Here is a 23,513-nt window from a genome sequence, read left to right on the forward strand (position 1 = left end):
TGCAATATTCAAGCATGCGTCCAGAATTAATAATGTTCAACATGAAGTGATTCAGCACTGTCCCTTTAGCTTCTCTTTGCTGCACTTTATCATGTTATATATAAGATGAATGGCTCACAAACACACAATTACTAAAGGCTCCCTACAACATGTTTACACTACATTCATCTTCCATGGCATCATTCTGTGCACAATTTGTTGTTGTGTGTGCATATTTATTTGTGCATTTAATATTCAGCTAAAGACATGTACAGTCACACATACGGCATGTTAATTTATGCAGTTTACACGGTGCGAAACCTAGAAATACCACGACGTTAAGGCCTGGAAAATCTTGTAAATTAATAAAAATCTCATGGACATACGTTTGTTTACTATTTATTATTATATTTATTATATCTGATATATAATTCATCAGAAATTGTGGGAGTAATCCTAAAAAATATGTAATTATTTAAATGTCACGGAAACTGGAAGCATCAATTCATTATTTTTGTTTTAAATGGATTGTTTTCTTGTATTGTTTTTGTATTGTCTTAATACTTGTCTTGTGTACTTTAATCTGAACTCTGGTTTTGACACTCCAAGGTGAAGAAAATAAAAAAATAGTAGTACTCAAATCACTGTTTCTGTACTACAGGTATATACTGTAGTCATGTGTTGTTTTTTCTTGTGTTTGCCACTAGAGGGAGCACTGCACTGTATTATCTTATTGTGTTGTGTTTGTGAGATTGGTGAAGGTGATTCATTGATTCAGTAATGTCATCCTTTCTCTCTTATGTTGTCCTAGCTGCTCTAATGCCTGGAGACGATGCAGCTCTTTTGACCCCGGGAAGAATGAGTCAGCGTGGGAAGGAGGCGGGGCTGCACACGCCCAGTAAAGACCTGCTCACAAGCCCCTCCCTCAGCCCGGGCGTCAGCTACAGTCACGGTAAGAGAACAGAAAAGAAATGTCTTCCATAAAACTGTGATTCTGTGGTTAGACTGACTGTAAAGGTCAGATCTAGGTGGACGTAGATATCGGATCCCCGGCCAGTACAGACAGCTCTTCTGCTGGAGAACAACTTCTGTGATGTTTCTTCATTACAAAATTAAACCAGAATATGGACCTGCAAAAAGATGTTGGTTTGGATTGCTTGATATTTATCACAACCTTGAGCTCTGAACCGTTCCCAGTTCATGCTCATATGTTTTTCTTTTCTTTTTGGGAATGGTATGCATTCATAAAGTTCACTATACTATGACCTGAGACATTTATTAAGAAGATAAAGATGGGCAGTTGGATCATGTCATCGCTTTCATTCTTTAATAAAAGAAAAGGTTTTATTTTTGATGTTAACCACAAGAGGGCTCCAAAGTTTGAAATAAATAGTATGTGATGCTGCTCAGAGTTTGTATTATTGCTTCCTAATTTGCAGTTCTGTAAAAACTTTTTACATTTGATCGTTTTGCTCTTGATGTTGTGTCTAGAAATGCAAACTTATGTTTGAAAACTGACAGTTGTTGTGTTTCTTACATGAATCCCGGTGTTGTGCGAGGTCAAAGTTCACACTAATCATTGTGTGATATTTATAATACCTTATAACCACACAGAGGATCATATCCCCTCTAGTGTATTTATTAATGATGTTCAAGGATTTAGCTTTTATACTAATGAAGAGGATTATAAAAACACGTTTTATTCTGATTAATCGGTTTCTGTGCTTCCGTGGTTTTGTGTGTAAGGGTCAGACACACTCAGATCTCACAACAAATACACAAACCAGCAGCAGTTAAACAAGTGAATGCCTGTGGACCACTGCGCCTTACACATCTCCATAGCAACAGCGGTTGCCCCTCATCACGCTTGTAGGGGCTTGTTTACTGTCATATAGCCCATTTACTCATACGACTCTCGTATGAGTCAGAGGTGTTTGGTTTGGTTTTGTTGTGTTTGTGGGGTTTTTTTTGGAGGTCTGTAATAGAAATAGTGTGATTTTGAGTTCGTCCTGCAGATGTGAGCCATGTTTTACACAATTATTCAGTTCTGCCGGCAGACACAAGAAAGTTAAACACCGGGAATAGCATCAGTACACAGTAAGATGGATATGAGCTCATAAATCCTGTTTGTGGTCTTCTGCTGGACTGAGAGAGAGCAGGTGCGCCTGACATGGATTAAATGGATTACGCCCCTTTAGTAAATAGGGTTAAAAAGTGCAGCGTGCATCTCAACCAATCAGTCAATCGGCTTTACGTACATCATCTCTCATTTTGACCAATCCAGAGCAGGACGCTGTGCATATGGGTGGCTGGGTATGAGCGAGGATTTCATATTGTAACCATCGCCTGGGAGTGTTATGGTCGTTTTGTGGGCCAGATTTATTTGTTGGAATGCGTTGGACCTGTGTGTGTGTGTAAATGCACAAGTGTTCTTTCTGGTGTTGCTTGATTCATAAGCAGCTGTTGTATTGATCTTACTGCATATAGGCAAGTATTGTAGCTAGTTTTGTGCTTTTTGTAGCGTGTGCATTTGTTTTATATATGAGACATGTTCTTTTACCTGTGACAGGACCTGGTGAGAACAGCGAGTGTAAATTTTGTGTCCATGAGCTGCTGGTTATGATGCTGACTGTAAAGATTTAGTCTGATTTACAGAGGATCTATGGGAGTGATGGAGGTTTAAAACCAAAGATGAGAGATGAGGGATTTCTTCTGGGTACTGGTTGTTTAGTGAAGTTAAAGGTGCTTTGAGGTTTGTCTCAGAAAGCTTATTTTTCAGGTTGGTAATCCCGGTTGCATAAGGTTCTCTTGGATTTCAGATCAAATGAATGCCGGTCCTAAAGATACGCTCTTAAAAATAAAGATGCTGCAATGGGATCTTTGCATAGAAGAACTATTTTAGTTTTCCCTTTTGGTTAAATTTCTGTCTTAGCTTTTCTTACCTTTTTTTATTGTCTGCAGTACTGTTTTGTTTCGATTTATTCAGATGAATCATCTCTTGGCTACTGACTCTACGCTAGTAAGATTTAACCATCTGATTTACTCATTTAGTTCAGTTGGAAACTATTTTAAGCCTAATTTGGGTTTTCTTTACGTAGATTAAGTTTCGGGAATGCCCGTACCTGCTTGAGTTACTACAAACGTACTCTTACACTCACTGAGATATACAGTTGCAGGGCAGAAACAGTTTCTCCAGGCTACTTTCAGATGCTTTCAAGTGACGCTTGATCGATCACACTGCTGAGTTGTGTCTTTAATAATTCAGATCTTCTCTCCCCCCAAGTCCCAACTTGATCTATGGGCAAATATAACAATTTATTGACCTCCAGTGCAGAAGATGAGAGACACTCAAAGCTTTACAGGTTGTGTGTCCCCCAGGAGCATCACCGACCATGTTCAGTCATATTCAGTGGCTTTACAGATGACCAGCGGTGATATCCTATAGCTAAAATTTGCCGGAAAGTTGCTTTGTTATCATGGACCTTATATCATTAAAGGTATGATAACACACGCAGTTTCTGCCAATCTCATATTTTCGAAGGGTATTTAGTTTGATCAAATTTATAAAAGAGAGATACAGCTGTAAGATTATTCATAGTAGTTTGTCTTTACTCCTAATAGTTATTAAAGCAATAAGCCCCAAGAAGCAGTGGGTTACAGTGCATTTTATAACAGCCTAGGGCATTGTGGCACGACGCGAAGCGGAGTAACCCACTGCTTCACGGTGCTTATTGCTTTTATAAAACAGTTATTCCATATGCGTAGCAAGGTTTCATAAAATAAAGTAAATAAAGTGATATTTAGGCTATGTAAGGCAGTCAGCCGTTATAAATGGGGGTATTTTATAACGGCTTAGAACTCGGCTCAGCCAATCAGAATCAAGGACCAGAAGAATTCTTTTAATGATGATTTAGGGTCCACTTCTCTTCAGGGCTGAATAAGAAGCAGTAGGGTTTGAAAACATTCACCAGAGCATCTTAATTGGTTTAATTGATCCATCATGCACAGTCATCCTTCAGCCGCAGCTGTTTGGCATCTCCTGGTTCTTTTTGGTGAGGATGTTGCCTAGCAACATCACAGTGACAGCGGCAGACTCATGGACGGATGCGGGAGCACGCCCTAGTTAGATTGGCTAGTAAGATTACAGATGAGTTCATATGATAGGTCCCAGTGCCCATGCACATGCATTGCATGGCTGGTTTGAAATCTGTTTGGTCTGGACTTCAAAACACTGTTTGTCTTATTTAAAGGACGCTGTTACTACAGTAAATTCTAGTTGTCTTGTTAATTGGATTTTAATTGAAAGGACTTACGCAAGCTTTACCCAGAATGCATCAGAGCTTCACTTGAAGTCCCTGTAGTGCTCGCCGCCTTCTGCGAGGTGCTTGTTGACATTTCAGTCCTAAATGATCTTTTATAAAACCTGTCCCCCTGAGCCCCTCTGGATTCTGATGTGACTAAGTAAGTTCTCGGAAGCGTGTTGCTTGTTAGTGGCGCTTGCTAAGGTAAACATCTCTATGACAGTTGTGTGTAGGGTTGGGTTTGTGTGTAAATTTGTTTCATTTATGTCATACTAGAGTATTTATGACAAGCTCTTGATATCTTTACGAGTAAAAAACGAGAATCAGATTTGAGGGCGCACGGGTGATCACAAGGTTTTGTATTCGGAGGTGCTGATTGGCCGCTGATTCTGTTCTCACCAGGACCGTCAACAGAGACTGTGTTTGAGAAAGAGGTGTGTGTGTGTGTGTGTGCGTGTGCGTGTGCGTGTGCGTGCGCGTGCGTGTGCGTGTGTGTGTGCGTGTGTGTGCGTGTGTGTGCGTGTGTGTGCGTGTGTGTGTGTGTGTGTGTGTGTGATTAATGTTAGAAATTTTGAGAGCTGTGACAGAGCTGCATTAATATATTTTTGAGAGAGAGAGAGGGAGAGTCTGAAATCAATCAAATATAGATAGCAAATATTATAGGATTAAATGTTAGAAAATTCAAGAACATGATGTAGGTATATTTAAGTGAGACAGTCAGTAGCATACAAGAGTCTTCCTCACTCACTCTCTCACTTCTTCACACACAGGCGAGCTAGAGCGAGAGGGAGCGAGAGGGAGAGAGAGGGAGGGCGGGCGGGCGAGCTGCAGTGAGTAACAGACGGAGAGAGCGAGAGTGTGTTTTCAGAGCGCGTTCGGTCAGCCGGAGTATCAGCGGCAGTAGAGTAATGCCTGTAGAGCAGGTCTGAGGCCGTCTGTTTGCTGAGAACCTCTTCAGGGTGAGGTCCGCCCTCATGATGAAGCAAGAGGGAATTCTGGGGCGCCGCCGGTTCTCCACCTGTGGGGGAACCATCTCGGTCCGGCCGCCCCATCACGACGGACGCAAACTCATTCGCAACGCTTCGTTCGGGGGGTACAACGAGCTTTCCGTCTGCTTGCCAGGTGGGTGCATTGCTGGTGTCCATCGCTTCGGTGTGTGTATGATGCTTTACGTGTGAATCAGCGCTGACACGTTAGATTTGTTTACATCATATATATGTATACATGTGTTGGGGAATGTTTGGTGCAGCACATGTGCATTAAGTTCAGCTCCTGATCAACATATAACTTGACAGCTTATGCTACTTCATTGTAAGACAATGCAACAGTTTTCTCGTCCATTACATTATTTACTAAAGGTATTGTTGACCCATGTCGTTCAAAACCCGTGTATGACTCAACACAAATGAAGATATTTTGAGAAATGTCTCAGTGGCTTTGTGTTCATTCAATAGAAGTCAAAGTTTTTTGTTTATCAACGTTCTTCAAAATATCGTTTGTGTAAAATCTTCATTTAAGGGTGAAGTATCTTTTTAATGATTCTTTTAGAACGATTCTTTCATTGAGTGAATCATTACACTGATTTGAGTCTGAAGGAGTAAGTAATGTTTTCTCATCTGTTCAAGGACTCTACATTGAGCTTTTCTTCAGCACACTCGGATGGTTTTGTGTCAGCTGTTGAATAGCTGTAGTGTTTCTGACTCATCTCTGTGTATTGTGTGCCCTCTGCTCCATTGATTCCTCATGATTTGGGTTCAGAGAGGAGGCATTAAATGGTCTTGTTTACGCAGATGGGCCGATATCTGGACGTACCCAACCATGGCAGATGCTAGTTTATCGTGCCTCAGGGTTAATGCTTTTGTTTTAATACTCACATTTTCATTATCATTATCTGTGTTTAGCTTTTCAGGGTGGAGGGAAGCGATTGGCCTGTGAGCGTCTTATCTGTGGGTCATGTTTACCAAGGTTTATTCAGTAACACTCACAATAATGAGTTTCACTGAAAGTGACAGTTTTAGTGACCTGTGTTCTGTATGTATTTTAGTTTGTTATTATTCCTGCATGAAGTTGAAATCACATGGTACGTATGGCACATATTGGGTTTGTGTTTAAGAGACTGTGATTGGAGATTTTGAACGGTACACACACGCTCGTTTTGCTCTGAGGGTCACCTACACTTTTCTGTGTGAGGTGTCAGATTAGCACAGGTGTGTAATTATTAATAGACCATCTGCGCTGAAACACAGGTGCGCTTCCTCGTCTTAACATCCCACCGCTGACTTTATATGCCATCTGCAAAGTAATCCACAATCTTTAGTCATGATTAAATCTATGCACTGTGTATTGAGGCTTTTGGTTTATTCTGCTTTAGCAATGAATGTCCATATGGTTTGGTCTTGAGGTTTTGAATCTACAGACGTATAGGTAGGTACAGATCGTGGGTTAGATAGTTTGTCCCAGTGTCTCTGGACGATGCACTCTGCCCTTCAGAGACACAGGACCTCCGTCAGGGTGGAATTACACTCGCTGCTGTTTGGCTGTAGTCAAGGACACTGGAAGGGTTTGGAGATATCAGACACGTCCTGCGTCTTACACTCACTCCAGAGACCACACAAACACGCACGACGTAATAAACTGATTATAGAAGTTATTATTATTAGCTGCTTCTCTGAAATACTTGACTTGTTACTCTCATAATTATACGTTTTTGTGTTTGTATAATATTTTGTGTAGTTTGTGTCTTTATTTATTTGATATAATATACATGTTACTTTACAGTCATTATAGGAAGTAAACCACACGCCTCTGATCAGACTTGTTTTCTGTGTTATGTTTTGTGAAAAACCAGAAGCCAGATAGTTTGGCAGACTTTAGAAACTGTCTTGTTTTCGTTCCTCTGTCGATCTGTGATCTGGACTCTGTTCGTCTGGCTGTCTGTCTATCAGGCGTGTGTGTAGAATGTGTGATCAGCAGGTAAAGTGATGCGTCAAGGCCTGTAGCTGCAGCACTCCATCAACTGTCTCTCTGTAGTTTTACAGTCAATTGCACTTGGTTTTAAATTATTCATCGGTGTCTGAACATCCGAGATCTCTCATCTCTCCCTTTCTCTCTCGATAACAACTACTGTAAACTCAAACTTCTGGTGTAACATGCGGAGTTGACCGTCAGTGATGTCGACTGATTTCTAGTGTTTTATGATTGTCAGACTTTGGGTAAAAACCAACAAAAGCACACATTGATGGTGACAAATGAACTCGTCGTGCAAATGCATTTCAGACGACTTGTTGCACATTTGTCCCATTTGACTTTCATTATAACCGCTGCTATAATTTCTGCATTTGGCATTTGAGAAACTGTGATTTCTGCTTTATCGCTTATCAAAAATAAAACAGAGGTTTAAACTAACATCACAGAAGAGTTTAAAGGTCACGTATGCTTAGTGTTTATTTTAAGGGAAAGGACAGCCCTAAAGCAAAGTAATAACACAGAAAGTGTGTGTGTCAAAGTCACAGATGACATTGTGTTCACAGTATGTGTGTGTTTGTGCAGTCCGAGTTATTTATCAAGTGTAATAATGTGTGAGATTGCTTCTATAGTATTTCAAAGCTTCATTTTCCACATTGAGCACATGACAAATAGTCGACAGGAATTCAGACTGTGTTTGGTTCAAAATGTTACAAAGACCTTCTATAATATCTTCAGCCACTTACTTTAAATCTCCATGATTTTATAAAATGATCTTTGTGAAAATATTGTTTAGCGCAGATAAATGTTATTCAGTGGTTGCTGTTGAGTTTTCAAGTGTGCATACATCATAAATCAACAGCACACGTGTCTGCATGTGAAGAGGCTTTAATGCAGATTTATGCGTTGGCAGAATAGTTAACAGATGAGTTGTGGTAGTGTTTGAGGAGGTGAACATGTTTGTATGTGTGTGTGATTCTCATTGTGAAGGACTCTCAGAGATGAGAACACGGTCAGATGGATGGCTCATTTACATCCAGTCCATTGTGCTTTGAGATGAGTTCATGAATACCATTCAACACTGACCTCAGATCAGTCTGACTGATTTCTGTTGGTCTCATTCTTATATTTCTGATAGATGCTGGAACTGGCTTTGCTAGTTTCTTGCCTTTAAGAGGCTCATGTATCGGCTGAAGATCCTTCAGTTCGTCTGGAGATGTTGCTCTCGTTTAATGCCAAACTCTGCAGCTGCTGATGTGAATAAGCGATTGTTGACTTAAAAATGAAAATGTGATGTTTTTAAACAAACACACAAATGCATTGTGTTTAAAGAAAGCATTTATTGACACCGTTGGTTTTCATGTCCTTGCAGCGTAATGCTATAGCGTTTAAAAGAATAGTTCACAATGGAAGTCAATGGGGTTCAGTGTATTAACATTCTTTTGTCTTCTGCAGAAAAATGAAACTCATACAGGTTTGAAATGACATGAGTGAATGTATGTTTTTGGGCGAAAGATGCCTCTTGTCGTCACGTAAGCCGTATATAATTACCAGCTCAGCCCCCATAAATCTGAGACAATGAATCCATCAAGCGAAGGCGTTATTTAATGTGACACTTGTGCCGTACGTGGGTAAGAAACTTAACTCGTCGTGACAAGAATTGTCCTTGTTTTTAGCTAATGAACGTGGGTTTCTGTCCTGTCTGATGATGAAGTGCTGTGATTTTAAGGCACCGTTTGTGTAGTTCAGAAGTCAGAATCAAAAGCCTGTGACCAAGCTGTCAGATTGTCTTATTGTGAAGTTTTCCTCCAGGTGTTGTGAAGCTCCGCTGAGCATCTTCACGCTCGCTGAACGCTGAGGTGATGATGCGTCTGTCAAACACAGATGTTGTTGATGTTTCATAGGAGACGCGTGGCTTAAAATAGTAGCCGATTGTTTTGTAACTAAAATATGTCGCCTGGGATCAGATTTGATATCTTTATGAAGGTTTACCATTAAAAAGAATAATATCATTTGAGCCATGATGCACGAGTGAATTACCTCATTGCTATTCACTATCTTTGTGAATATTTGATTTTTGTATGTGCGTGTCGCGTGTGCCTCTCATATCTCAAACGGGTCAGTTTTCTAGTCGAAATCACTGATGTTATTTTCTTGTTCTGGCAGGTTTCGATCGTAGCAAAGAGGAGATCTTGCCTCTTAAAGAGGACTCCTTACACTCCATATCCAAGAGCAAGGTGAATCACACACACAACACACACGTCATGACTGTCTCTCTTTTATTTTCACTTCCCATCATCTTCTGGGCACTGAAATGGATCGATTCGGGTTGGTTGATCGTCCAGCAGTCTTCAGCCCACGCTTCATTTATTTTACAAGATCATGTTTAAGGAGAGAAGGGGACGTGTGTTGATCAGCATCAAAAATAATAGTCCCTAATACGATGAAGACATTTCACCCTCAGAAATATCAGATCACCCGGCACTGTGTGGATCACATCTGTGTGTCTGGTTTGCGTGAGTCACTCTCATGGGCTTCAGATGTCGTAGACGTGATGCTACATTTAGCCGGACCATCAGCTCGAGCGACGACAATCATAAACACATCCCAGAAGCCTTGAAGAGCCTCGTTCCTCTCCAGCACAGATATTTTAATGCGACTAGCAGAGCTCTTGATTCTGTTTTAGATCATTTACATGTTTCTTTTCAAATATGTGAAGACACGAAGTCTCAATCCAAATGAATCTGTAGCCGACACGTATCGCACCTGACAATATAACGAAGCTGTTCTGGGATCAGTGGTACTCAATCAGAAGCACAAAGCGTGGCTAACTGTTGATTTGATCATGTATGAGATGTATATCATGCTGTGTGTTTTTGCAGTCGGAAACCAAGCTCTATAACGGCTCGGATAAAGATGTTTCAGCCTCTGGAAACAAACTCACCAAGAAGGAGTCGCTTAAGGTAACAGAACAATAATCATACTATAGAAGTTCACGTTTTATTTCTGTGCATGCAAGAATATTCAGATGTCACGAATGTGTTGGTTCATTCAGGTGCAGAAGAAGAACTACAGAGAAGAGAAGAAGCGAGCCACTAAAGAACTTCTCAGTACCATCACAGATCCGTCCGTCATCGTCATGGCCGACTGGCTGAAGGTGCGTTTCACCGTCACTCTGACCTCAGAACACAAGTGCACTTTAATAGTAAACCAAGAATAAAACGTTTTCCACTTCTGACACTTCTGAGAGTCCAAGCAGTCGGATCACATGTTCTTGTGTAAACCCGGTTTATCACTTTCAGATCCGTGGCACGTTGAAGAGCTGGACCAAGCTGTGGTGCGTGTTGAAACCGGGGGTTCTGCTCATCTACAAGACCAATAAGAACGGTCAGTGGGTCGGCACGGTGCTGCTCAACGCCTGTGAGCTCATCGAGAGACCCTCCAAAAAAGACGGCTTCTGCTTCAAACTCTTTCACCCGCTGGAACAGTCGATATGGGCCGTGAAGGTACCAGGAAGCACACACAAACAGCATTTGTATATTTACATTTTAAAGTCAAAGTAGCTTTAATATCCGCTCTGTTTGGATAGATGGGTAAGATCTGGTTTTGTGATTCAGGGTCCTAAAGGTGAAGCTGTGGGCTCCATCACTCAGCCGTTACCCAGCAGCCATCTGATCTTCAGAGCGGCCTCAGAGTCTGACGGTGAGACACACACACATACGTCAGGCGCTCAGTGTGCGTCTGTAGTACTAACAACTGAAACATCAACGTTTATGTGAACGCTGTGTGCAGGGCGCTGTTGGATGGACGCTCTTGAATTGGCTCTGAAATGTTCCAGTTTGTTGAAGAGAACCATGATCAGAGAGGGCAAAGAGGAGACGGGACAGACCGCAGAACACTCGCACATCAACTTCTACAGTCTGCTGCGAGCGCACAACATACAGGGCTTTCAGTACGAACACACACACACACACACACATGAGAAAACACGACTGACGTATATGAAGACCTACAGCGTTATAGAGAGATGATGATGGGTTTCATGTTAAAGAACGTCTTCTGTGATTTATCTGACGTCTCAGGTTTAATGACAGCGATCAGTTTAAAGATCCAGACCTGTACTCGGATAAGTCGGATCGGGAGAACGAGCAGGAACAGGAGGAGTGGGAGAATGAGGTGATGGACAAGAGCGAGGAGTCGGACAGCGACACGTCAGAGCGACAGGAAGACTCGTATGTCGACCTGGACGAGATGCTGAGAGAAACGCTGTACATAGAGCAGACCGATGAAGAGCTCGGAGAGGTGTGTGTGTGACAAACTCGACACAAGTGTGTGAGAAATGTTTCATGTGTTTCACTTGTTAGTCTTTGATATGAATAACTTATCGTTTTAATGAATTATTTGAGATCTCTCTACAAACACATTTGGCTGTAGTGAAGCGTTATTGACGCACACACACTTTTCAGACGTCTATTTATACAGCAGACAGCCGGAGAGATGAGCTTGCATGAAGACTGGCGGATGTCTCACAATCTGTTCATTCAATCTGCGTGTGTTTCAGGCCGGCGAGGCGTCGCAGACTGAAACGGTATCAGAAGAGAATAAATCTCTTATCTGGACTCTGCTGAAGCAGGTCCGGCCCGGCATGGACCTGTCCAAAGTCGTCCTGCCCACCTTCATCCTCGAACCGCGATCTTTCCTGGACAAACTCTCCGATTACTACTTCCACGCTGACTTTCTGTCTGAGTAAGACCCACACGTACACAAAAGTTCTCTGGGTTTCTGGAGTGGCTTGTTTGTGAGCTATTTCATAGGCATAGATGTTATGTTCGCGACGGTAGTAGTGAGGATTTGAGCTATTCTTTGGCTCTAAATCCGAACTAAACAAAGTGTCGTAGGCTGTCTGTGTCATGTTGTTTTATTGTATTTTATCTGTTCAGAGCGGCTGTTGAAGAAAACGCTTATAACCGTATGAAGAAAGTGGTCAAATGGTACATTTCTGGGTTCTACAAGAAGCCGAAGGTACAGTTGTTTTTGCTCGCTGTCCTGTGAAAGATTTAAGACACGTCAGTCTTACGTTTTTATATCTCGCCGACAGGGTTTGAAGAAACCGTACAACCCCATTATTGGAGAAACATTTCGTTGTTTGTGGATTCACACCAGGACAAACAGTAAAACCTTCTACATCGCCGAACAGGTAAAACAGTCATGCGTTTTGTTGGATTCGCGAGCGTCACGGAACGAGAGAGAGTGTCTTTAATCGGAATGCTTTCCTCAGGTATCCCATCATCCCCCAGTGTCGGCCTTCTATGTGAGTAACAGGAAAGACGGCTTCTGTCTCAGCGGCAGCATTCTGGCAAAGTCCAAGTTTTATGGTGAGACATAAGATGCATTCTGATAAATACACAGTTAAACTTGAGTACACACACGTGCGGACTGATGGGGAATTGTGTGTGCGTTTTTCAGGGAATTCGTTATCAGCCATCTTGGATGGTGAAGCCAGACTGACATTTCTGAACAGAGGAGAGGACTATGTGATGAACATGCCCTACGCTCACTGTAAAGGTCTGTACACACACACACACACACACACATGAACACGTGACAACATGTTAGACACTATCCTCACACAAACACGCACAGTATACACACATAAAAGCCCCTCCCCTGCTTGACTAACACACTCTCCTCATTGTCTCCTGTAGGGACTCATCTAGGTACGTTTGTAATTGTGCAGTAATATTTAGCCTCTAGATACATCTGCTCTAGAATATAGGTAGTATCTAGTTTTGGTTACACTTTATAGATCGTATACACAATATCTTGAAAATATACAACAAATAGATATAACATTTGCAAGGTTTATAATAGAAGTAGTCACTATAAACCTTACGAAGTTTGTTTGCATGTTAAATGTTTGTTAATGTCTTATTGTCATATCAAGTGTTACCAGAGTTGAGACCTTTGGAAAATCAGATGGAGTTTAGCGCAAGTCATGTGACCTCAGCTCTCTGTCTCATCATGTGATCTCTGTGTCTTTTTCTGTTGTGAAGTTTAACGTACGCGCGCACACACGCACAGGTATTCACTAACATTCACAAACACTATTCTCTCTCTCTCTCTCTCTCTCTCTCTCTCTCCCTCTCCCTCTCTCTCTCTCTCTCTCTCTCTCTGTGCAGGTATTCTGTATGGTACTATGACTCTGGAACTGGCCGGTCAGATCACTATCGCCTGTGAGAAAACGGGCTACAGCGCTCAGCTAGAGTTCAAACTCAAGGTCTGTGTGTGTGTTTTGTGCTCTTATAAGTGCACTGAAATTTTAAAATTTAATTTAAAATATCAGCAGGTCCACAGACAGAAAAGCTACACACATCACATCCATAACACATCAACCAAATGCCACACCGACAACACAAACCTTCAGGAAAGATGGTTTGTTTTGTGTTTCAGTGACATGACTGTAATATCTCTGTGTGTTCTCAGCCGTTTCTCGGCAGTAGTGATATTGTGAATCAGATCTGTGGGAAGATCAAACTGGGGAAGGAGGTTCTGGCTACACTGGAGGGGCACTGGGTAAGAATGCCCAGTGTGTTTCGTTACACATAACACATTTTACTGTTCTTAAATGATTATGATCGCGTGTGTGTTGTACAGGACAGTGAGATCTTCATTAACGATAAGAAGACGGGTGAGATGGAGACTTTCTGGAACCCCACGCCTGAGCTGAGACAGAGCAGATTGACCCGCTGCAACGTCCCTCCTGAGGAACAGGGCGAGTTCGAGTCCGAGAGGTAACACGCATGATCATGTGCTTTATAAAACAACTTGAACACAGATGTAAAAACCTACATTACCACATTTTCTGTCTCCCAATCTTAAGGTTGTGGCAACACGTGACGCGGGCCATTAATAATAAGGACCAGACGGAGGCGACCAACGAGAAGTTTATCCTGGAGGAGGCTCAGAGGAAGGCCGCACGCGAGCGCAAGGCCAAGTGTGAGGAGTGGACGCCCGGGCTGTTTGAGCAAGACCCCGCCACAGGAGAATGGCATTACCGATATGCCGAGTAAGTCAAAACCTGCCACCCGAGACGTGTCTGATATTTCTGTGGCTATAGAGATGCAAAAGTTACGATTGCACTTTTAACATACGTTGTGTCCGGCTGCCATCTGCTGGTCTTGAAGTGCATTACGCTGTAGCACACTTTACTGTGAGGCCGGTTTGTTTGTTTGTCTCCCAGCACTCGACCGTGGGATCCGCTCAACGATCTGGTTCAGTTCGAGAAAGACGGCTGTATTCAGACCAAAGTGCGCCACAGGACGCCTATGGTACGTTCAGCCAGTGTAGTTAGTCTCAGTACCCAGCAGGGCACCCGGAGAGACAATTACCTGAGCCAGGTACGTCCTTCTGCCCTGACACCTTCTCATCAAACTCACCCTCCTACCCACAACCCCTCTCTCTGCTCCCGTCTCATCATCGCCACCTGCGCTCTGTCCATTCTCCAATCGACCAGTCATCATTCAGTACACCAACCAATCAGTCATGTGGCTGCCTGAACCGGTCACATGGCCGCTCTGCTTAATCTTCAGTCTGTTGTTGTTTGTTTCATTTGTTGTTTATTTAAATTAAAACAGTTTTGTTCCCCTTTCACACCTGCAACTGGCACGCTTGCATGCCTCTCTGTGTGTTTTTCATCAAATTGCATTTTTGCAATCTTTCAAATAGTACTGAGCTGTTTAGTTTTTATTAATAAGGTGGATGTGATTGAGTTGCTCTTGTGTGTGTTTAGGTAACGGGACCAAAACGAAAACACAAGACTGACAAACCTAAGAGTCCAGAAAGCGGCTGCTCGTCTCCAGAACCGGACCGTCGGGACTCATCAGGCAGCGAGAGTACGTCACACAGTTTTTCTAAGACATCAGACTTGATTTGTGACAACATTTGCGAATTTATGATCGAATCGTGTTTCTTTCAGGGCACAAAAACAAACACAGCAGCCGCCTCAGGAAGAAGGGAACAGATCTGAGTGAACTCCAAAGTGCCATCGAGTCCATCAGACAAACGCAGGAAAACATTAACAGGTGCGACACGCATCTTACCACATGTGAATACACTCATTTCAGAATCACATGATTAACATTCATCTCCGCTCAATCGTCCAGGAGCGTCAACGCCCTGAGGAGTCGAGTGGCGAGTCAGTCGACGACAGACAGCTCGTTCCTCACGCACAGAGACGTCGCCCTCATCCTCTTCCTCATCTTCCTCCAAGTTCTCCTCAACTTCCTTTTTAAGTAACGCCACGTACTGCTGTGACCTTCACGAGCCCACGTCTACGAAGACGACTGACCCGGAAGCAAACAAAAATGTCGCTCCATCCCGATATCCCTTAATGTCGTCTCGCAACACGTTCGCCTTTTACTTGATTTGTTTTTATATGGATTTGTGTTGTGCTGGCTGCAAAGAACAGCCATTTAAACCCAGCTGCCTTCTCTTGAGGAGAAGTGCATTGTGGGATGTTTTAGAAACTGTTTACTTTTATTCTTTGGACAATTCCTTCAACTCTACACTTAAAAAGTTTTACACACATTTTTCATGAGCGCCCCCTGCTGTAAAGGAGGACGTTTGTAAATCTTTAAACTACATGGGTGAACCTCTCCTGTCGAGAACATGTCAGGCTTATGTTTCAGCTTGAAATTCAAGGAAGTAAATAAGACATTATATTTTGCATAAAGTCCCATTTTTTACGTCCCAATTGTTTTAATGAAAACTTTTAATTAATTTTCTCTATGCAAAATATAATTTCTTCGTTTGTTTTTTTAATTCCCTATCCTGCTTTTAAAAGATTGCCCCACATATCAAAGTAAAAAAGAGTTCAACATTGCCTATGTTAATAATATTTTACAGTTTTATTAAATGAATGAAGGAAATTGTAAGTCGAGGTCAGTTTTGTATTATTTAAAACTGTTTCGGAAACAAGTTCACACGCTAGAAATATTCATTGTTATTGGAGGATGTGAATTGTGCATTTCAAGCGGTAAATGTTTAATTTATATGAACTGTTTCTGAACGACACTGAAGCGTGTACAGTATACAGAGCGTCGCATTTAATATTATTATGAGGAAAAGTAGATTTAGGCGTAGTTCACCTGTAGCAGGAAAATTCTGTCACGTATTCTTGTAGTTGCTTGAGTCGTCTGCCACCGTTACATCTGACTCGATGTACTTTTAAGCCAAATAGTCAGAGACTAGAGTAGACACGTGTATATAGTCAATAATCTATTTCTTTTTTTTATTTCTAGAGAAACAGTGTGTATTAGCCAGACACAGTCACCCACAGCCCATGTGTCGACGTGTGTTTGTTTGGTCACCTGATCACTTGCAATCGGATGCTTGAATGTGCTCATGTCTGTAATAACTACTGAAGAAAACAATGTGCCTTTACAAGCAGGTCTTAAATGGGAGACGGGCCCGAGTTTAAGTCCGACTGTTTATTTCCTACCGTGATGTTTTGTTTTCTCTCTCTTTGAATGAATGTGCCATATTTAGTCTTAGAGAAGAAGCCTCACGTCCCAGCGTATCATAATGTCGCCCACTGTGACTTTTAGTTTTTGTCCTAGAGCTAAAACCTGCCATAGATTGTCTTCTTAGCCCTCTTTATATTCACAAGGCACCAATCCAGGGATCAAACCATGCGGCATCACTATTACAAATCCATGTTCTTTTACACCAGGCACACCATAGTTGAGCTCATCGTTTGTTTTGTTAACCGTTTTTCTGTTGTGCACCAGGCTCTTTATGAACAGTTTTTACTCCAGGTGATTAACTCTGGATTCAACTGTCACTCGAGAACATTTCACGCACCTGTGTCTGTGTACAGACCATGCTTTATTCCTATTATAGAAATAACTTCATGTACGTTCATTGTCACCTGTGACATATCCAAATAAATGGAAAAGACTACAATCATGATTTCTTCCGTGGCTCATCTTATTTTCTGGGAAGTATGAATGTGTTTTGTCTTTGTGATTTGATCTCGATGGAGTTTGCTAGACCGTTCCAACACCTTCAGCATGGTTCATTTTACTCTCGAGTTGTATTTATTTTAATAGCCAGAAGAGGGCAAAAGATTTCAATTAAATTGGGTTTTCTATTTTGTAGCATTATTATGGACAAACAAATCCAATAACAATAGTAAAAATGAAGAATGCAAACACATACTGTACAAAGCATTGGCCTCATCAAATTCTGGGAGGATTTTGAACAAACACCCCAGTGTTTGTCAAGCTAACATAAACATCTCAAACAACCGAGTGCAAGAGTTGCGCTCCACAGAGCTGAATGTGTGAAAGTTAATCTGCACTCAATTATTTACAGCGAGAAGAGAAATGTGCCACCGAAACGCCGTTCAGTAGATCTAAGCCAGCTGTGATCCCAAACCCGCGTCCTGCCATCTTCTGCCAGTCGAGAAATGGATTTCCTTCATGTCCGTATTTGGAGCAGTCATTGTCTTCGGTGCCACCGTTGCTAAGAGACCGTCTCCGCTGGTACCTTGAGATGTTTGGGCTTTTGTCTAAATCTGGAGGACATATGGAGATTGGAAGCGGGGAGGATGCGTGCTGTGTGAAAACAGAGCAGAGATGTGAGGACGAGGATGAGGACGGCCAGCCTGATTATTATGTAATCACATCACACCCCGGCAACATGCACTGCAGCGCACATGCTACTTTTGTCACATCCTTTACATCACATGGACTCGTTCGGTGGTGGGCGTTGTGATCAGTCTCATATGAGGATATGACTCATTTTATATAATGCAACTATTTTTGTCCCTGACATCAGAATTAAAAACAGTTTTGAAGGGACAGTTTTCATTTTCACCTGAAAATGACTCATACTTCTGTGGAATTGAATTCAATTTTATTTGTGTAGTGCTTTTCACAATGTGTATTGTTCCAAAGCAGCTTTACAGGAGAAAGGTAAAACGCAGCACAGTGCATGGTGTTCATAGAACAAGCAAAATAATATCAAAATAATATCAAGCAAAATAATATCGAAACAACAAGCAAAATAATATCGAATAAAAGCAGTCTCCCGTTGAGCAAATCAACACGGCCCTGTGGCGAGGAAACCAAACTCCAATGATAAATAAATGGAGAAAAAAACCTGAAGATGTTTTGAGAAATGTCTTGGTGGTTTTGTGTTCAGACAATGAAAGTCAATGGGAGCCAGTGTTGTTTGGTTACCAGCCAAATATCTTTTCTGTGTTCTGCAGAAGTCACTCGGGTACACATCCGCTTCACATTGTGTCTAAAAAGTTAGACGCACACCTTTAAAGTTATTACGTAATCACCATGTTCACAAATGCAGCAAACGCAACTTTTGTGGCTTTCATACAGAGACATGCTGACGTTTGTCTTGCACATGACAGACAGATTTAACCTCCGCACCTCATGCATCTGTTGTCTATATATCTGCCATGAATACAAGCGTTTAAAAGGCAAGCGTTCCCTCAACAAACAGTAGAGGGGTGATGGTAAAGCATGCAGTGTAGAGCGCTGGTTCAGCAGAGGATTTTATCCCCAGAAGAATCACAGCACATAAAAGAATCGCTGCTGTCGACTTCTCTTTCAATTCAGGGATTAAAACGGATTCACTATACACACACATTTACACACTCATGACAATGCACACGTGCCGCATGCTTCAGCGTCACTCACTTTATTCTGATCAATAGATTTTTCTAAGAATACATTCAGATTGATCTGTTTTACTGAGGATTTCTGATGGGTATAGTATATAGCGTTTGTGGTAAATCAGATCATAATCAGCTGCCAGCTGGAGTTGATAGGATTCAGTTCACGGGTTCGAGTTTGGATGTGGTAAAAAATTTGATTATTAATGTTCATTCAGAGCCGCTGTCTAAAAATGATGCTAAAATCCTTTAGTGATGCAAAGGCGACCATCACCAATGTTGCTCTTACGAAGAACCTGTGTCATCACTTCTCATGTCATGTCAAACCTGAAGAACACAAAAGAAGATATTTTGAAGAATGTTGATAATCAAACAACACTGAACCCCATTGACTTCCACTGTATGAACACAAAACCACGGAGACCTTTCTCAAAATATCTTCTTTTGTGTTCCACGGGACAGAGAGTCACCTACAGATTTATAACCATAAATGATGACCTTCCTTTTTTGGGTGTGAACCAACCCTTTACTGACATATGAAGACTTAATGTTCTGTCTCTCAATGTGAGGCAAAATGTCTCACTCATGTGTGTCTGGATGGATTTCATAATACAGCTGTTTGGAACAGTCTGTGAATGAACTGAACAAGCTGCTCTGCTCATTTCACTGCAGGACAGACACTCGCTGTACCTTCATGGATGCTGTCGTGAGAAAAAGCCACCCGTTCTTCTGTGCCACTTCAGATCTGTATCCCCCGCCTTTTAGTTATCGAAGAAGGCTTTGAGAGTGGGTGAGAGAGAGAGAGAGAGAGAGAGAGAGAGAGAGAGAGAGATATGTACCAAAGCCACGAGAGACAGATTGTGGTTGGCACAGAGATGACAAGACAGAGCTAAACTCCATATGCCTCAAATAAAACACAATATAACAACTTATGCCCACATAAACAAAAAAAAACAAGAACAGAACCAAAAATAAAATCAAAAATAAATAAAATTATTGTCTGGTATCTTTTGGGTCATCTATAAACTAGTGAACACCTTTACGTTAAATAAATTAAATTTCATCAGATATAAGCTTTTCGTTTATAAAGTCTCCCTGTAACAGACTTTTTGGTTCTGTGTTGGGTTGATACGCAAATAAAAAGCAAAACCAAGTGAGATGCTGAAGGCTTTCACTATATCCAGTTACTACAGTTTGACATTAACATGCTGTTTTGATTTATCTATTGATGAATCTCTCATTAACACACAGTGATGTGTTCAATGGACTAACAGACTCATGGTACATGAAAAATGCATGAGCAAATAAAAACACGGTTCTTTCATCCTGATGCTGGGAGAGATATTCCCAGCACATCTTCAATAAGACGCTCCAGCATCTTTGAGGCGACTCATCAAACACACAAGCACAATAAAAAGAGGAAATGTTTACATTTTTGCATCAAAATGACCCCTCGGCTGTGAACTACGTGCTACTCTGAGACGTATTGAGTTCAGACGTTAGGTTTGAGATGTGGTAGGTCAGTCGCCAGCGTGAACACGACCTGCGGGCAGAACGAGCGAGTGAGAGTGTAAGATGGAGCACTTGATGAATAAGTCATGAGGTCTGGAGCGGTGAGCGGGGGTTTCATCTCGCAGCATCTGCAGGGGAAACTCCATCTGATACAGAACAGACAACACCCACCCCAAACCCACTTACAGTAACCTGTTTCAAACTCCATCCTTCAACAAAAACTACACAGGAGGGCAGCAAGTCGCCTAGCAACGCACAAGCAACCACCCAGACCTCCTTAGCAACAACCTAAAGATCACTAGTTAGCGACAAGCAACTCCATAGCAACCACCCACATCACCTAGCATCATAAAAGAGTCTGTTGATCTAGGTTAGTCTTTTAAGCACACTTTAATGCATACTTTTAAGTATTTTTTGCTTGAAGGTTGTTATCTCTAAAAATTCTGCCAGCCAGATATTGAACTCCTGTAATCGTGATGACACCTCCTTCTTCTCTTTCTCTCAGTCCTCCATTTCATTAGGATGGGCATGTTGCCATGGAGATAGCGCAATGTCACTCTACCAGTCCTCCAGATGTTGTGAGATTATCCCATCATCCCGTCCGGCGGGGAATCCGGCTGACACCGTGGATCTGTTTTGGTTGGTGGGCTGTTCATATTTACGCACATAAATGTTGTGTATTGTCTCAGATTTTTATATTGAAATATAATGGTCCGAAAAACAAGCTTTGTTTTCTGTACGTAAAATAATGGGTATCTGTTAGTATACTCTAAAATAGAGTTTTTAATCTCAGAAAGTTAGTTCTGGTTAAATATCAGATTCATAAAAATATGTATTTTTTGTTGTTTTGGGGATCTGGACATGCTCTTGACATGTAACCTGTATGGTGGGTTATTTCCACACCTCCCACCCGCCCGCCCGCCCGCGTTACAAGAGCTCAAAATCGTTCACCGTGAAGTGGAACAAGATTTTCCTGTTGTGTTTTCTCAGTGGGCTGGACAGCCCTGTCAAGCAGCTTTGGTTGAAGTGACAGACATGAGCTGTAAAGGTTCTTCAAGTCTTGAAATTGAATAATATTGAAAAAATCAAACAGTCTATAATAGTGCCACATGTTCCTGCTGTCATATACAAACCAGAATTCACCTCCATCGTGCACATAAATGTCAGTATTGTTGTTATGGGTCACGTTCAGGGTCAATCACCTGTCTATGATGTCTGTGTTCAAGTAAACATCTGATGGTCTCATGATGTTGATGATGTCATCTGGTCACTAAGCTACAGTGTATCTGTGTGTGTGTGTGTTAGTGAAGAGTTGACATTCATTTTTAAACACAGCGAGCATCTATATGCCAGATAGTCTTTCTGCTGAGCGCTAGATGATAGTTACAATAATGAATACACATGCACGCGCACACACACACACACGCACGCACGCACGCACGCACACACACACACACAAACTCTCTCTCAATAAGATGAAGTTTTGAGTGAAGTGTTAGATGTTGTTCTTGGCATCAGTAAAGAGTCACTCTCTGATCAAGGAACGACCCCTTTAATCACCAGCGAGTGCAGTGAATTATAAATGATTATTTAAAGGTCATGTGTATAATATTAAATATCAGCAGAGTCATGTCTACTGTTATGTCCCCATCATATATGTGTTCCTATAGAAAAAATCATATAAGTGATTATATCCGAGTAAACTAATAAATGATTAAACTAAGAAACTTTCAAAGAGCATCACAGTATTAGCATTGTATATAAAAACGTGGTTAATATTTGTATTTATTTAGAGGCATCAGAACTGGTGTTGTATATTGGAGATATTTCTGTGACTGCCTCTAAACATTTAAACTCATTACAGTAATGCAGTTGCGTTATTGTGATTGTGTATTACTATTCAGGATTAAATCATTTTCATTTTTTTAAGCAGCAATAATAAAACAACACCGTGACAGTCTCTTGAAGATTATAGCCTCATTTGCATATCATAAACTGATTAAAAAAGCAAACTAATGTAGGCTACTAAAATAAACGAAAGACTCTAATACACAAATAGCTGATCCCTAACATCATTTTCCTTTCTTTTAATGTGAAGATTTTTACCGCAGTATCTTTCTCAGAAGCTGTCAAATATTTCTTCACTCTCAGCTTCCTGTTACCGTTTATCTGTTTAATCTGCATTAGCAGCGTAAAGGTAATAGGTTCAGAACATGTATGTTGATAAATAAAAGTGTCTGTCAAAATGAGAAAATGTAAAGCTTCACTTTTGTCCAGTTCACAGCCCTTCACAAAGAGACAACAACAATAGGAGAGACAGAGGTCAATGTGGTCAGAGTGATCAGATCAAAGGTCTTATAGTTTAACATGGCCCTTATCACTTTTAACTAAATATTTCAACTAAATAACTTCATTATTACACGCATGGCTTTTAAACCCATCCAAAAATATCACAGGGGGTAGAAAGAGAGGTTAAATAGAGTTGGCACTGCTTTTAACCCAATTGAGTGCCAAACTACTCAAATTGTTTACTTATGGTTAAAAATGACCCAGGGTTAACAAGTGTGCAAAGCCCATTAAAGTGTGTGACATCATACACACGTTTGGGAGTGAATACCCTAATTTATCATTACAGAAGACAGACAGACAGATTTAATCAAAATAAACATTTTGCAATAATAACAATAATACATTTTTATAGCTAATGCTTTGGCGGGAACATCCACCCCAGCCCTATTCACACTCAACTATTTCCGCCAGCCCCTGCCTTGCGCTCGCAGTTTGTACTAATCCTACTACGGAAAAGGCATTGCGCATATTAATTAGCACCTGCTGACGTTGCTTGGTTACCTTCCTGTAGCGTCAACACGCTTGCGCTTATGAATATTCAAAAGACGACCTCGCGCTTTAGCAGGATTCGTCAAGAGGCTAGCAGCTGTCACGCGCCAATTTACCAACGCCAATCATACGGCTGTACAGTCTCGTACAAATTAATATTCATGATCAACCTTCAACGTAGTAGAACCTGTACAAGCGCGTACTGGTTTACGTGCTGACGCCAGATG

General features: G+C 41.5%; 1 protein-coding gene across 5 annotated transcripts in view; it reads left to right on the forward strand.

The window, feature by feature from the left end:
- osbpl8 (oxysterol binding protein-like 8) overlaps positions 1 to 17,207 on the forward strand; it is a 32,475-nt gene extending 15,268 nt beyond the window's left edge. For 2 of the 5 annotated variants that reach the window (XM_057323941.1, XM_057323944.1), the window contains 21 exons: positions 791 to 931; positions 9,411 to 9,481; positions 10,127 to 10,207; positions 10,300 to 10,401; positions 10,547 to 10,750; positions 10,862 to 10,946; positions 11,037 to 11,196; positions 11,327 to 11,546; positions 11,806 to 11,990; positions 12,185 to 12,266; positions 12,343 to 12,441; positions 12,523 to 12,619; positions 12,711 to 12,809; positions 13,424 to 13,521; positions 13,728 to 13,817; positions 13,899 to 14,035; positions 14,125 to 14,310; positions 14,485 to 14,641; positions 15,034 to 15,136; positions 15,220 to 15,325; positions 15,407 to 17,207. In XM_057323941.1, coding sequence (XP_057179924.1) covers positions 791 to 931; positions 9,411 to 9,481; positions 10,127 to 10,207; positions 10,300 to 10,401; positions 10,547 to 10,750; positions 10,862 to 10,946; positions 11,037 to 11,196; positions 11,327 to 11,546; positions 11,806 to 11,990; positions 12,185 to 12,266; positions 12,343 to 12,441; positions 12,523 to 12,619; positions 12,711 to 12,809; positions 13,424 to 13,521; positions 13,728 to 13,817; positions 13,899 to 14,035; positions 14,125 to 14,310; positions 14,485 to 14,641; positions 15,034 to 15,136; positions 15,220 to 15,325; positions 15,407 to 15,539 — 2,636 coding nt within the window. In that variant the 3' untranslated portion in view covers positions 15,540 to 17,207. Of the gene's footprint in view, positions 1 to 790; positions 932 to 5,116; positions 5,403 to 9,410; positions 9,482 to 10,126; positions 10,208 to 10,299; positions 10,402 to 10,546; positions 10,751 to 10,861; positions 10,947 to 11,036; positions 11,197 to 11,326; positions 11,547 to 11,805; positions 11,991 to 12,184; positions 12,267 to 12,342; positions 12,442 to 12,522; positions 12,620 to 12,710; positions 12,810 to 13,423; positions 13,522 to 13,727; positions 13,818 to 13,898; positions 14,036 to 14,124; positions 14,311 to 14,484; positions 14,642 to 15,033; positions 15,137 to 15,219; positions 15,326 to 15,406 lie in introns of those variants that run through there. The other 3 variants (XM_057323942.1, XM_057323945.1, XM_057323943.1) reach the window with 3 other exon arrangements.
- Positions 17,208 to 23,513: the final 6,306 nt, after the last annotated feature.

This window comes from Triplophysa rosa, linkage group LG24 (assembly GCF_024868665.1).
Source record: "Triplophysa rosa linkage group LG24, Trosa_1v2, whole genome shotgun sequence".
Classification (NCBI taxonomy): Eukaryota; Metazoa; Chordata; class Actinopteri; order Cypriniformes; family Nemacheilidae; genus Triplophysa; species Triplophysa rosa.